At 45.4% G+C, this 14,434-nt stretch overlaps 1 protein-coding gene across 2 annotated transcripts; it reads left to right on the top strand.

Moving 5' to 3' along the window:
• Positions 1-1,407: 1,407 nt before the first annotated feature.
• Serpinb1 (serpin family B member 1) lies at positions 1,408-10,156 on the top strand. 2 transcript variants are annotated; one of them, XM_004847779.4, is made up of 7 exons: positions 1,408-1,853; positions 2,586-2,761; positions 4,563-4,700; positions 5,442-5,559; positions 7,404-7,546; positions 7,836-8,003; positions 9,493-10,156. In XM_004847779.4, exons 2-7 carry the CDS (start codon positions 2,594-2,596, stop codon positions 9,889-9,891), a joined length of 1,134 nt encoding a protein of 377 aa, XP_004847836.1. In that variant the 5' UTR covers positions 1,408-1,853; positions 2,586-2,593; the 3' UTR covers positions 9,892-10,156. The 2 variants fall into 2 exon arrangements, with proteins under 2 accessions (XP_004847836.1, XP_087037857.1); XM_087181731.1 differs by having other exon boundaries at positions 1,828-2,293.
• The last annotated feature ends 4,278 nt before the right edge of the window (positions 10,157-14,434 follow it).

The following is a 14,434-nucleotide window of genomic DNA, read 5'->3' as shown; positions in this document are numbered from 1 at the left end:
AAATGGTTTCCTTTTATATTGATCCAGATTGCTAAACTCCAGGTGAGCCCACATACAAGATGTCAAAAGAAAAAAAAAATTCAGAACACTCTTTCTTTAGTTTTCATGTCTTAAATTTTTATTTAAAAAATAAAATAGCCTTTTGGTTTTGACTTTCTGACCGGGGTGGGGGGTGGGGGGGGTTCTTAAATTTTGTGGGATACGTGGCAGGGTCATCAGATCCGATTAAACCACTTGGACTCAACTAGGACTGGCTATCAGTAAGCACCGGCTTACTGTCTTGCAATAAATTGCAAAACAATGCGCAATTTTATTTTTCAAACTATGGTGAATATTGTTTATCACCCATTATTGCGATCTTTTGTTCATTAGAAACAAGTTCTCCGAGTAAAAAAAAAACAAACATTAAAAGATCCACTGACCCTTTCACATGGAATGGTCCAGGCTGACAAAACAGTAGGAGTTTTCTTTGTCTCTTTAAAAAAAAAATTCTTTTATTGGTACATTTTAGGTATACAATTCGTTTACATTTATCATTGGGTGTTTGTACCTGTAATGATGCATCCTGGTTCTTATTTTTTCCCCATTACCTATGCGCCCTTCATCCCCTCCACCCTTCCCTATTTACATAGACTTCGTTTCCATTTTTTTTCTTTTCTCATAAGTTTTTCTTTCCCTTCTTCCCTTTCCCCATCTCCTCCCACCACCCATACACTTTGGACCTTTTCCTAGTTCAAATTATCAATTATTCGTTTTAATCATTTTCATCCTTGTTTACACTTTCAGTTTCTCACACTAGAGAAACCATTCGGTATTTACACATGTGTGTCCTATTTATTTCACTTATGAGTATGGAGTCAATGTGCATCCATTTAGCTATAAATGTCTCTGGTTTCTGGTTCTTTATGGCTGAGTAGTACTCCATTTTATAGAAAAACCACATTTTCTTTATCCAGTTTCCAGTTGATGGGCACTTGGGCTGTTTCCAATCCGTAGCTATCACAAACTGTGCTGCTATAAACATGGGTGCACATATATCGCTGTGGTATGATTCTTTTAATTCTTTGGGGAAGATACCCAGCAGGGGAATAGCTGGGTCAAATGGGTCTTTGTTTCTTTTTTCATGAAATTTGCAAGAAAGCAGAGTTGCGGGAACACAGAATTGTCTTACACCCTCAAGCACTGTTAAGTTTTGGTGACATCACCCATCTGGGCCTTTAAAGGGCTAAACAAGACCCTCATGAGAATATTTATTCCAGTACTGTTCAACACTAACCGTTCTAACTGGGTAATCTAGGGAGAAACGGCCCAGACTGTCAGCGTAGCGGGCAGGAAATGGTCTCCCCGCGCAGGGGCGCGTGGGGCGTGGCCGGCCTGGACCCGGGTCCTGTGTGTGACCCGAGGTTCGCAGGCGGAGCTCACCGCTGCCTGAGGGACAGTCGCGCCCAAGTGGTTTGGAAGCGCTTGTTTCACCGCATCCTGGGGGCCCGCTTTCTCCTGTGCGAGAAGCCCCAGACTCGCTTCCTTCCCCCTCCCAATCCTAACACACATGGCTGGGATTCAAAACGAAACCGTGCCCTGGAAGAGGCCGCGCTCCTGTCATCTCAGCCGTGCGCGCCTCAGTAAGAAGCAGCGCGTCAGGTGCGCGCCCGAAATTTGCAAAAAGACTCCAACTGCGAAGGACCGGATGCCCGAAGAGGGCGCTGTGCGGAGTCTTTGCAAACCGCTTTTCTGCCCCAGCCGGGCCGCCGGGCGGGGCGTCACGGGCTCCCTCGCCTCCATCCGCCTCCGCTCACTATAAAGGGCGCGTCCCGAGGCGCTTCCCGTCCCGAGCCCAGGCCGATCCCGCGCAGGTAACTGGGTTTGGGGGCGCCGCGGGGTGGGCTCCCGGAGCGGGACGGCCGGAGTCCTCCGCCGCCCGCCGAATGGGGGCCGAGGCCGGGGCGCTTTCCTCCCCCTCCGGCGCTGGGCGCGCAGTCCCGGAGCCGCGGCTCCCCATCGCCCTTCCGCCCGGCGCAGCGCGTCCGCGGCTGCTGTGCTCGGGGAGCCGAGGCTCTGGGCCGGAGGCGCAGGCGCAGACAGCGGCTGTGCAGGGTTCGAGGGCACCGCGCCCCGACCTCGGGAGCAGGCTGCGCCCCCACGGCTGCTGCTGCGGCCTCACCCGAGTCCCCAGAACTGCGGAGCTGTTGGACCCAGCCTTTCCCGCGCTGGTATTTACTTCATAGCGCAGCAGGTCGCCAGGACTTCCTGGTGGAGCGGTTGTTGCTATTTTCTAGTGGAATCGCTGTTTCCGGTAAACGTAGGCACTGGATCCCTTGCTAAATGAATGAGGGCCTGGGACAAAGGGAACCGAGTTTGTTTCCAAACTCAGGGGACTCGGGGCCAGGCCAAGGCCACCAGCAGGTCTGGCCCCACCTTTGTGGCCCCGGGAGAGCCTCTTGCAATCTGGGAGAAAAGAGGGGGTGAAGTGCAAGTTGCAGGGTGTGTCCCGGGTTGGCACCGATCGAGGAAGACCAGGGAAGCCCGGCGGCCGCCTGGTTGCCGGCGTGGGCGGGGCTCACCCTCGCCTCCGTTCTGGGTCGCAGCCCTCGCCATGGAGCCGCTGAGCACCGCGAACTCGGCCTTCGCCTTGGACATCTTCCTCCTCCTGTGCAAAAACGACCGCACCGGGAACGTCTTCATCTCGCCCTACAGCGTCTCCTCGGCCTTGGGCATGGTCCTCCTGGGGGCCCGGGGCGACACCGCTGCCCAGCTCTCCCAGGTCAGCAGAAGCGGCCCCTCCCGCGCTCCCGCTGTTTGTCAAAGGCGCAGTGGGCGCCTTTGCGCCCTTGCAGGGTGCTCTGGGCACCGCGCTGAGCCGTGCCGACCACTCTCCGCTCCACGAGAGGTCAGATGCTGGGAAACACCCTGAACGGTCGAGTTGCCTGCAGGCTCTTGGTTGTTGGGTCTTCCCTGAGTACCCGCTGTGTGCCAGGCACTGGTTTTTGATTAGCTGAGCGTATGTACAGCAGTGAAGCAAGCCAGCACGATCCCTGCAGCGTGCTGCTTCTGTCCCAGGGAGTCCTTCTCAGCCCTCCTGTGAGCCCCTACCTGGCCCTGAGCTGCTGTCGCTAGGTTTTGCTCTGTGCGTGGTGCAGCGTTGCCTTTGCCCATGAGGGTTAGGGAGCACGAGGAAGGCACAAGTGGGGAAGGTGGTGGCCCTGCCTTTTTGCAGGGGCAGGGATAAAGGTGACTGTGGGGTTCAGCATTGGGGGCTGGGAGCTGTGCCTCCGCCAGCAGAGCCTCAGGGCTGTGGCCCCGAGGGAGGAGGGAGTAGGAGGCCCTGCAGGTGGGAGCAGGATCGAGTTCCTGGCAGGGCGGAGTCACTCGTTCTTGCCTTCCTCAGTGGGCCCGTCCCGTCGGTGCTCGACAGTCTCTGATTCTCAGAGGAGAACATGGCTTTCTCTGGAGGGTAGGAAGCAGCAGCAACCCCGGAAGAGTTCCAACACTCCTGCCGTACATTTTGCTGCACCTGCTCCCCGGGAAGGTGCAGCCCTGGGCTCAAGTTCAAGAAGCTCCTGAGTGCCAAAGCTCTGTGCTCATTGTGCAGATATGAATGCATTCAAGGTTTTGTGATTAAAAACAAATCCACTTGTTTTTATCCAAAGATGCTGGTAGTTGCTTCTTGCAGGGTTATAGCAACTCCACTTTGAGGCTTTCCAGGGAGTTTATACTTGAGCGAACAAGCGTTTTAGGATTTTTTTCCCCCTCCTCATTTTACTTAATGCGTGTGGATCACAGCCACAGTGTAAGCATTCCGTGTCTCCGGAGATGTGGATTTTGGACACTGGGTGGTTTTGTTCTTTGTGTCTCTAGAGCAGGGAGTAGCCCAGGCCTCATAAAACCACAGAGGGCCTCTTGGCTTGCAACGGACGGGGGGGGGGGGGGGGGGGGAGCTGAACTTCCGCAGAATGCTCAGCTTAGAGACGTTGTTTTAAATAGTGAGTTAGGGATGCTGGTAAGGTAACCAAAGGAAAAGGCCTCAGTCTGTAATGTCTGAGGTTCAGCATAAGGGATGATTTTATTTTTTACTGTTCATTTGTGAGAAATTTCAATAAAATTATATATGATACAGAACATAAACAGGAACACACTATTTTTCATCTTAGGGGGAAGAAAGCAGACGTATAATTGTAGTTCCACAAATGAGAGTGGTTAATATGTTCACTCACATTTTTGAAACTAATTATCACGAAAAGTGTTGTAAAATGCAGTTTCTAATGTTACAATTAATATATCTCACCAAGCCATAAATTCTGGATCCCCTAATATTTCTTCTTCGATGACAAATTCATACAGAATTGAGCTAGGGAATCAATAATTAGAAATAAAAACATAGGGGCCCGGGATTTAGCTCAGTGATTCCACCACCTGCCCTGCAAGCACAAGGACCTGAGTTCGATCCTCAGAACCAAAAAATAAAAAAATAAAAACATAGTAATTTAATTTGGTGGCAGCAAATACCAAGCAATTACTTCATGATTTCAAAGCCAATGGTTGTATAAATGTTTTCTTTATTTTAGGCTCTTCATTTTGATATGGTTAAGGATGTTCATTCAAGTTTTCAGAGCCTGAATGAAAAGTTGAATAAACATGGAGCCTCCTGTACTCTGAAACTTGCTAACAGATTATATGGACAGAAAACCTATGATTTCCTCCCGGTAAGTACTTTCCAGTTCATATTATAAAACTACTATATAGTGTGGGCTATTTTCCAGCACAGTGAAGTCTCAGAAGTCAATTTTAATATTTATTAATAGTCATAAAAACAATACAGAATGAAAGCATATGGCAGGCAGCATGCCCATTAATCAATGGGGTGGTTTTGTTTATAGTCTCTACAGTAAAAAGAGCTATGCATTATTTTGTTGTTCCTTTGACCTGCTGCGGGCTGAACCCAGGACCTTGTGCATGTTAGCCAAGTGCTCTACCACTGACTACTTCCTGGGCCCTTTTGAAAGCTTTTTATTTTGAGAGAGGGTTTCACTAAGTTGCCCAGGCTGGACCGGAACTTGCCTCTGATAGCTGGGATTACAGGCATGTGCCGCTGTGTCTGACAACCCTGGAAGTTCTAAAGGCAATGAATCCTGTGACTCATGTCCAAGTACAATCATTGTTTGCTTACTTCTGAAAATGTTAGTCCAATGTTCAAAAAGAATTGGTATACTTTATATGACGCACAAAGTGGAAAAGTTAAACTTACAGTGACTGAACTGTACCCACAAAAGCAGTCAAGAGAGTAGATTTAATGCTGTTTTGGACCATAGTTTTAAAAAAGTATAAAGGTTAGAATTTTTGTGTTACTATCGAGTGAAACCTTTTAGAACAACTTCTGTTTTTCAGGGTATTAGAAAAACACTACTGTATAAGTAGAGTTGCTTATGCCATGTTTTTTAAAATAGGAGTTCTTGGCCTCAACTAAGAAAATGTATGGTGCAGAAATGGTCAGTGTGGATTTTCAGGATGACACTGAGAACACAAGAAAGAAAATAAACAAGTGGGTCAAAGAACAGACAGAAGGTGAGAGGCTGAGCATCTGGAACCTGCACCGGTCAGCTTTTCCGGGACTGTAACACACACCAGAGACAATCACCTTCAGAGTAGAAAGCTTTGTTTTGGCTCACAGATTTAGAAATTTCCATCCACACTTGGCCTTGTTGATTTGGGCCTGTGGCAGCACAGGGCATCACAGGGGAAGAGCATGGCAGAGGAGGGAGGCCCCTTCATATCCTGGCCAGGCATGAAGGGAGGAAGAGACAGGAGTCCCAGTACCCCTTCCCAGTGACCTGATAGAATACTTCCCACATGCCTTCTCTTAGGAGCTCCACCTCTTCCCATGAGTGACATGGATGGGGGCCAATCCATGAGCCTTTGGGGGTCACTGACCCAAACCGTGACAGAAATATTAGGTGCAGGTCCTTTCCCTCTGTGCACCTCCCCACCCGTGTGCTATTTTCCCCCCTCCCCACCTCCCACCCCCTGACCCCCTGACCTGCACACGTTTACCATCAGATACTGATCCCTGTGTGAGCGCCGCCCCGCCCATGAAAAAGGACACACAGACACACCTTAACCTCCTTCCCCTGAGTTCTGCCAAAGTACATTTTAAAGTTCAAACCAACACTAAATGCAGAATAAAGGAACACAAATACCTCCCCCAAGTAGAAATGGGATACAGAATTCCACAGGCTACATGAAATCAGAATTCACCGTCTGCTGCAGTCACGTTCTCTGCCAACTTCTTGTCCAGCAAACCCCACGTGGTGGGTGGGACCACCTCACTGTCAGGGGCAGTTTACCTACCTAGTGCCTCTGGCTTCTGTCATAGTTGCCGTGTGAGCTGACCCATGAAGATGATATCTGCCCCACATTGCAGGGACTGTCCTGGGCAGTATATGTGGTTACAGGGGGAGCCTTTGGGGCAGTGGAGAGACCGTGGTACCTTTTGGTTATTTGTTAAAGTAGTTTTTGTAATCGCTTTGCGTCTACTGGGAAGATTTGAAGAAATGACTTACTCATGGGTAACCCAAACCATTTTCTTAAAGGAATTTTTTCCCTATAAAAGAATGACTGCCTTAGTTACTTTTCTCACTGCTGAGACAAAATACTCAACACTCAAAAGTTAAAGGAGGAAAGGTTTATTTAGGCTAACATCTTGCAGTGGTCCCTAATCAGCTGGCTCCAAAGCAAGGTGGCATGGCAGAGGGGACATCGCAGAAATGGTTCATGACAGCAGAAGGCAGCAAAAGCAAACGAGGAACCACAGCAGCTTCTTTCTGCCCCTTTATATTCCATCCAGGCTACCAGGATTAGGGCGGTACCAGACCAATCTGGGTTAATTTAGTAACCACACACCCTTAATCCCAGCATCACACACCGAGGTCCAACCACCTCTGAAAAAGCCCCACCCATGACTGCATGAAGCTTCAGGGGACATTTAGACACAAAGCATAACAATGACCATTCGCAAAATAATGTTCATTGCTTTTACACAATCTAGGGAAGGAGCATTCTTCTGTTTTTAGCCTTTGAACACATTTGGCTTTTCTCTTTCTTTTATGGCGTTGGGGATGGGACTTAGGGCTTCGTACATGCTAGGCAAGTGCTCTACCACTGAGCTACACTGTCAGGCTCCACAGTAGCTTGTTTTAGAGTGTGGTTGCCTTGAGGGTGGTTTATATTTGTCCTAGTCTGCCTCACAAATTCATTTATATAAAGCAGAAACATCCCAGTTAAGTTTCCTAACTTAACACAGTGTTAAAGGAAAATTAAGTTGAAAGTATACATTTGAATTGCATTTCACTGCTACTAAATTGTTTGGAATTCCAAATGGAGTTTCAGAAAAGCTCACTTTGTCTTTTCAGGGAAAATTCGAGAACTGTTGGTTCCAGGTGTGCTTGATGACACGAGTAAGCTTGTGCTAGTGAATGCCATCTATTTCAAGGGAATGTGGCTGGAGAAATTCCTGAAAAGTGACACAGTTGACATGCCATTCAGACTGAATAAGGTAAGGAGATATAACTGCCCCAAATCATTCTTCTCTTCTCCTCTGCCTCCCCTTCCTCTCCTTCCTCTTTCCTTCTTTCTTCTTCTTCTCTTTCTCCCCACTTCCACTTTTCTTTTCTTTCTTCTTCTTTCTCTTCTTCCTCCCCACCCCTTTCTTCTTGTGCTGGAAATCCAGGGCCTCCCCCGTGCTAAACATACACTGTATCACTGAGTTACACCCCAGCCTCAAAATTACTCTTTGCTCTAAAAGAATATAAAAGAATAATTTAAGTGATTTTTTAACTATTCAGAAAGACACAAAGACAGTGAAGATGATGTCTCAGAAGGCGAAATTTCCATACGCCTACATTGAGGACCTTAAGTGCCAGGTGCTGGAGCTGCTTTACCAAGGCCAGAAGGTCAGCATGATTATTCTGCTGCCAGATGACATTGAGGATGATACCACAGGTCTGGAGAAGGTACTGGCACCCCAGCTTTGTGATCTGGGCTTTCTTTTCTTTTTCCTGTCTGTTGCATGGTAGATTATAAAAATTATTATTATCATTGTCATTATTTTGTGGTGCTGCAGATCAAACCCAGGGCTGTGTGCATGCTAGGCAAGTGCTCTGTCACTGAGCTGCACCCTTAGCCCAGAGGCCCTGGATTTGTATTTTCAAGATGCCCTTTCAGTGAATAGTCATGATGAGGAATATTTGAAGATTTAAACAAAATGTAACATAGTGACAGCTCATGGAAAGTCTCTGGAATTAACTTTAAAGGAAGGCATAGCACAACAAGGATTATTTTACTGAGGACAAAGACTTAAAAACCCAAAACATACTAGCCTACAACCTCACTTATTATTATACTGTTCACTCTTACCGTAATCCATATGAATCATGAATTAAATTTCCAGTAGGTGTATGATGGAAAAGACTCATGTACCAAGTCAGTGTCCGAGATGAGCCTATTCCCTAACATGAATTTTACATGTTGTTTCCATTATGTGTAGTTTAAAGACCAGAGTATCTCGTACCAGGGTTAAACCTAGGCAAAATTGTGAAGATTATAGCTTTCCTTTAGTGATCCTCACCTGTGGTATGGTTTTTCTCTCCTCCCCAGCCAAACTTGCTATCGGGAAGGGTAATGTTAATCATCTGCATGTTAATGTATGTATTAGCATCAGTGTGTTCCTTCTTCCAGTTGTATTTTTGATTTAGTCTTTTCTCTCATCGCAAAGTGAAAGTCTCTAGTTTTATGTAAGGAAGCATCAACTCAGTAGGACAATGAAATGATGGTTCTGTTCTAGTCCAAAGTAACAATAGTTATAATGATAATACCTCATGTTCGTGTGGTGCCAAGCATTTGGTATAGATCAATTCATTTAATATTCAAGCAATGCTATAAGGCAGGTTCAATTATTATCCCCATGTGAAATGAGGGACTAAGTCTAGTACATATCTGCCATTTACAATTTTACTTAGGAGCTAGAGTGATTAGAGTTTACCTCAGCTGCAGTGAAATTAACAATTACCGAAGTTTCACTGGATTTCAGAACTAACAGAAGCCTTTTAAATTTTCCTTCACACCACTCAACCAGTTAGGGCAGTGAAAGCTGGCATGGCCTGTCACAGTGATCCAGTGTGGTACGGGCTTAGTGAGTCCTGGATGGGTGGAGGGAGGGGTGGGTGGGTGGATGGGTGGGTGGACAAGTGGGTGGGCCAGTGGGTGGATGGATGATAGACCTATGTCCAAAGTCCCTGTACTTGATGACATGGAACATAGCTGTGTTCTATTTTACCAACCACCAGATAGGAACAAAACCCTCCAAATGGAATCCGTTTTGGCACAAAACATGAAGGAAACCTGATAGCAGTTGTCATTGTGAGTCTGTACATTTAAAGAGTGCTTTCTTACTTCACTTACGTAAAATTGATTTCACTTCTTTTTGCCTCATCCTAATTCCAGATTGAGAAACAATTGACATTGGAAAAACTGCGTGAGTGGACTGAGAATCTAAAAACCATTGAGGTCAACGTCCAGTTGCCCAGGTTCAAACTGGAAGAGAGCTACAATCTTAACGACAATCTCGCTCAACTTGGGGTGCAGGATCTCTTTAACAGTAGCAAGGCTGATCTGTCTGGTATATCAGGAGGCAGAGATCTCTCTATATCAAAAATTATTCATAAGGCCTTTGTAGAAGTGAATGAGGAGGGTACAGAGGCGACGGCTGCCACAGCAAGCATTGCTGTCTTTGCCATGCTGATGCAGGAGGTAAATTTCTCAGCCAACCACCCTTTCATCTTCATTATTAAGGACAAAACCATAGATGAATTCCTGTTCATTGGCAGACTTGCTTCCCCATAGAACAAAAAGACTCTGGAAATACAAGGTCAAGCTTGAGCTTTATTACTCAAGCTATTAATGGTGGCAGCATTCACTTGTGTAAAACCAGCCAGAAGCAAATCTTTAATTTGCTCTGTAAGTTCATCTCTATTGGCTTTTTTCCATGTATTTTCAGATAGGCACTTCTTTTTCCTTTTTCATGTTGAAATAAGAAAAACACCCCACGGGTTGCTTTTGAAATGCGTCAAGATTTTTAAAAAGAAATAAAATCAATGTGCAGATTCTTGACAGTGCAGTAATCTATGAAATTGCAGTGCTCTCCTGATAGCCATGGGGAAAACATGACATTTTCCAAAATCAAATTGCTCTCGATCTGGAATTAGAATAAGCCAAAAAGAACAGGTGAAATCAATTTGACATAAGAAAAGTAATGGAGCACCAATTATGTAAAGGCTGTATCTGAGCGACTCCCCTCACCTGCTACAACCCTGGGATGGGCAAAGATCACCAGACCTGATGCAGCTGCTGTTTTCAGAGAAGGGGGAGAAATTGCCAGAGACTCCTGCAGTAAGTCTCTGGTCTACATCTGCCCAATGTGTGATGCAGGCCTGAGAAAAAAATACACTTAGAGACAGAACTAGAAGAAAAAAGCGGGGTGCCAGGACGACTAATGCTGGTGCAACCGACAAAGGCCCTGGGCAGTCCCAGACACTGACTTTTATTGGATATCAATTGGGTTAAAGGTGAGCTATGAGTGGTTTCTATGGAAATTAATGTAAACAAGGCTCATGAAGGACAAGAGAACGCATTCTCAAATTAGGAACAGAATAGACCAAATACATGGCTGTAATTAGAACATGGCCTTCTAATCAGAACGTTTTAGTTGTGGGATCGGAATTTGGGTGCGAGTTACTCTGACCTCAGCATGGAGGCTTCCGCCAGGCTCACTTCTCAAAACAAGCCAGTTGCGGGGCTAACTCTTCACAGCCCACCTTGGGCATGATCAGTATTACAGTCCTCTGCACATTGAAATAAGTGGGCCCACAGTAGCAGTTGCTAATTAGTTTCCTTTTCTTTGTGACATGGGGGTACCATTTATTTTACAGCTAGAATTTTGGAGCCATAATAGACATCTACCCTGACATGGAAGGGAGGATTAAAAATGTGCAGTCAGAATAGAGGTAAACACTCTGATTAAGGGCCTGGGTGATGAAGGCAAGCTTCCTTTGCCCTGCAGTTTGGTTCCTTTGTCCCCAGGAAGAGTGTGCTCAGTCCCAGCCCTCGAGTGTCTCTATGCCTCAGCTAAAGAGCCACCAAGTCAGCCGGCACCGCCTCTTGCTGTCCCATATGTCTGATAGGTACTTTGAGTGAGGTCACTGAGTCAAGCAGTGGGTGTCTGATGATCCATGCTGCTGAGAGACTACAGAAAGAAAAACACAGCAAACCAGAAGTGCAGAGTGCTCACTGTGGAAGGACTGCTCACCTGTTCCATGATAAAGGCTGACTTCCCTCATTTTGGTGGGTGTGGCGATAGGGTGGGGACTTCTGTACTGGTAGAAACCTTTGTCACTTGGACTTCTTTGAATGGGGCTTACAGTTCTGTATTTTCTCACTTCCACAAGGCTGGTGAGCATCAGGAGGTAATAAAGTCTTCCTGGATTCTGCAAGCCAGAGTAGCCTCAGTCCTGTCCTTTCTCTCTGACCTCAGACAAGCCAAGACTGCACCGGGTGGACCTGACAGTTTGTGTGGTCGTGAGGGACACCACAGATTAAAACAAAATAGAGCTGGATGTACACTCCTGTAAGCTTACCACTCAAAAGGCTGAGGCAGGAGGATTACCATACATTGGAGGCCAGCCTAGGCTACATAGTGAGTTCAATGCCAGCCTGAACTGCATAGCAAGACCCTGTCTCCAAAAACAAAAACAACCCCCCAAAAAACTTTAGCTTCCATTTCTGTTCTCTCTTTTTTTCCCCCTAAAATACTTACGAGCACCTACTATATTCCAAATTCTCTTAGCTATATAAAAAAAAAAACAACAAAACAGCTGTCACAGATTCCTGTCACCCTTCTCTTGTGGCTCTTTGCTACAGCTGGAATCTGGGATGTCTCCCCAAAACCCACGTGTTAAAGCTTTGCTTCTCCCTGTGAGGTACTGGGAGGAGTGGAGCCCATCAAAGGCCGTAGTCTGGGAGAAAGTCTAGAGAGTATTGATGTGCACCCTCAAAGCAGATAGGAAAACTCCAGTCTCCCCTCTCTTTTGCTTTCCAGTCATGAGGTAAACGTTCTGTCACCTCAGAGTCGAGAGGTGCACATTCTTACTGCCATTGTCACCTGGAATGCTCCCCAAAGGCCAAAACACGTGGCCTAGAACTGTGAGCTGAAATAACCCTTTTGTCTTTATGAGTTGATGGTCTTAGGGATTTGTCAAAGTAATGAAAAGCTGACTAATGCTCGCCTCATACTAAAATCTACGTAGAGAAACTGAATCCCAAGAGCCCAGGAAACCTTGTTCGAATCCTTTCTCTTATGTGAAGGAACAGGTTTACAGTCTGTGAGTGAACTGTTGAAGGTCAAAACAGTTCTGAAGTTCCAGACCAGAAACTGAACTCCAATTCATATTTGATGTGAAGAACATCAAGTTCATATAATGGTGAGCTAGTTAATGCAGGTCCACAAATACAGGTTTAAAAAAATGAAAGAAACATCATGCTAAGGATGGGAGAGCTAATAGGATCCTGAGAAATTACTGGACCAAGGGCAATTGGAAATCTGAGAGACAAAGTAGAAATCAGGGCCACTGTGTCTCGGGGGCATTTACCAGAGCAGAAGAGGCCACTGAGAACTGGATCGTGGATTCTGAGCGTGTTCAGAGCTAGGTGGACAGTTTGGGCAGTCAAGTGTGGGGCCCCTTCACCCCTCTGCTTCTGTTTGTCACCCCGGCAGCTGTGCCCTAGGGTCAGGGGAGCCATCTCACTGCTCAGCCCTGTGCTGAGTCGGGCACAACCCCGGGGATTTCCAGTCTGGAGCTGGACTGTGTTCTTCCCAGCCTACTTGCCTCACCTTCACATAGTAGAACAAAACAGAAGTCGTCTTTGTGGGGAAGATTACTCTAAGCCTCAAATTATTACAATCTGCTTTTCAAATAGAATATCCAGCCAGTACTAGAAGATAGTGCATTGCGTGAGGAGCCATAGCAACAGAAACAAACCACCAAAAATAGATACTGAAATAGCAGCATAAAAGCTCCGAATACGGAACCAGCACAAATGATAAGGCCACTCGGTTTTCTAGGATCAAGATGATAAAAGACGAAGTAAAACATTTCAGCAGCTAATTTAATACTTAAAAGAGACACTGCCTATTGAAACACAAATGAAACGGAAGTCCAAGAGTTCAAAAACAGTAACAAATGAGCTCAGTAGATGAGATTTAATACGAACTTAAGACACAGAGAGAATTTGTAAATTTTGAGCCATTACAATAGTTTAATCTAATTTTGGTTTCCTCCAGAGAGAGAAAGATAGTAAATAAAATCCCAAAGTCAAAAGGATGAAAAATACAAAATGGAGCATAAGAGACTCCAAGGAGTTGGAAAGAAGATTCAGCTCGTTCAGAAAAGTAACAATTGTAAATTTGCATGCAGGCAATAACATGCCTCAAAGTGAAACAACAAAAACAGAAAGAAAGGAGAAATTGGTCTGCAATCTGAGAACAAGAGTAGGATGCATGTTGTCACTACCTACTTATGATTTAATAACGATTCTAGCTGTATAGTAACTCCAGAAAAATAGGTAAAATACAGAATTATTTGAAAGGAAGAACAAACCTTGAAATATTTTAGATTAAGTTTCATGGAAAAATCTAAATAATTAGAATTTAAAGAAGTAAGGAGCTGGTTACAAGTTCAATTTATAAAGCTTATTTGTGTTTCTATGTAACATCAACAGTTAAAAATTTTTAAATACCATTTATAATACAATCAAAAGGTATTCTAGTGCCTGGGAATAAATCCGATGGGAGATGTTTAGGACCCCATCTAGAAAACTAAACTCCAGTGAGAAGAGCTAAAGAAGATCTCAGTAAATGGAGAGCTATGCCAGGGTCATGAGTCCATATGTTAAATATGTCAATTGATCTATAAAATTAATACAATCCCAACCAAAAGCATAACAGTTTTATTTTTGTACTTTATTTTGTCTACCTTTCAGTGAAATATGGCCAGTGGGTCTACTAGTTATAAAACTTTATAAAAGCCCAAGACTATCTAAGACAACTTGGAAGAATCAGATAAAAGAAGGGAATTGAACTGAGACTTACCTGAAGCTGCAGAGATAAGAGCAGCGTTGGTACAGGGATGGGCAGAAATGAAGTAGAGCCCGGAGCCTAGAAGTCGGCCCTTGTGATAAAAAGTCACCCCCACTTTCTGACGAGTAGGACCACCCCATTTGCCTAAAACAGACTATTTATGCCTTTTATCTAAAGAAATTAGAGTTGGCCCTCTGAATTGGGTGCCACATCTGCCTATTCAACCATTCATGGATGAAAATACTTTTAAAAAAT

Source organism: Heterocephalus glaber, unplaced genomic scaffold, assembly GCF_053883595.1.
Source record: "Heterocephalus glaber isolate CG9 unplaced genomic scaffold, H.glaber_assembly_v1.0 deba00001472, whole genome shotgun sequence".
Taxonomy (NCBI): domain Eukaryota; kingdom Metazoa; phylum Chordata; class Mammalia; order Rodentia; family Bathyergidae; genus Heterocephalus; species Heterocephalus glaber.
Note: the sequence above shows the minus strand (reverse complement) of the source record. Positions and strands in the feature narration are given on the sequence as shown.

What these genes read in the sequence shown, in the direction of transcription:
- Serpinb1 (XM_004847779.4), top strand. Translation starts at nt 2,594, where the DNA reads ATGGAGCCGCTGAGCACCGCGAACTCGGCCTTCGCCTTGGACATCTTC. An exon ending in CCGCTGCCCAGCTCTCCCAG is followed by an intron (nt 2,762 to 4,562) that starts GTCAGCAGAAGC and finishes TCTTTATTTTAG; the next exon opens with GCTCTTCATTTTGATATGGT. An exon ending in ATACCACAGGTCTGGAGAAG is followed by an intron (nt 8,004 to 9,492) that starts GTACTGGCACCC and finishes TCCTAATTCCAG; the next exon opens with ATTGAGAAACAATTGACATT.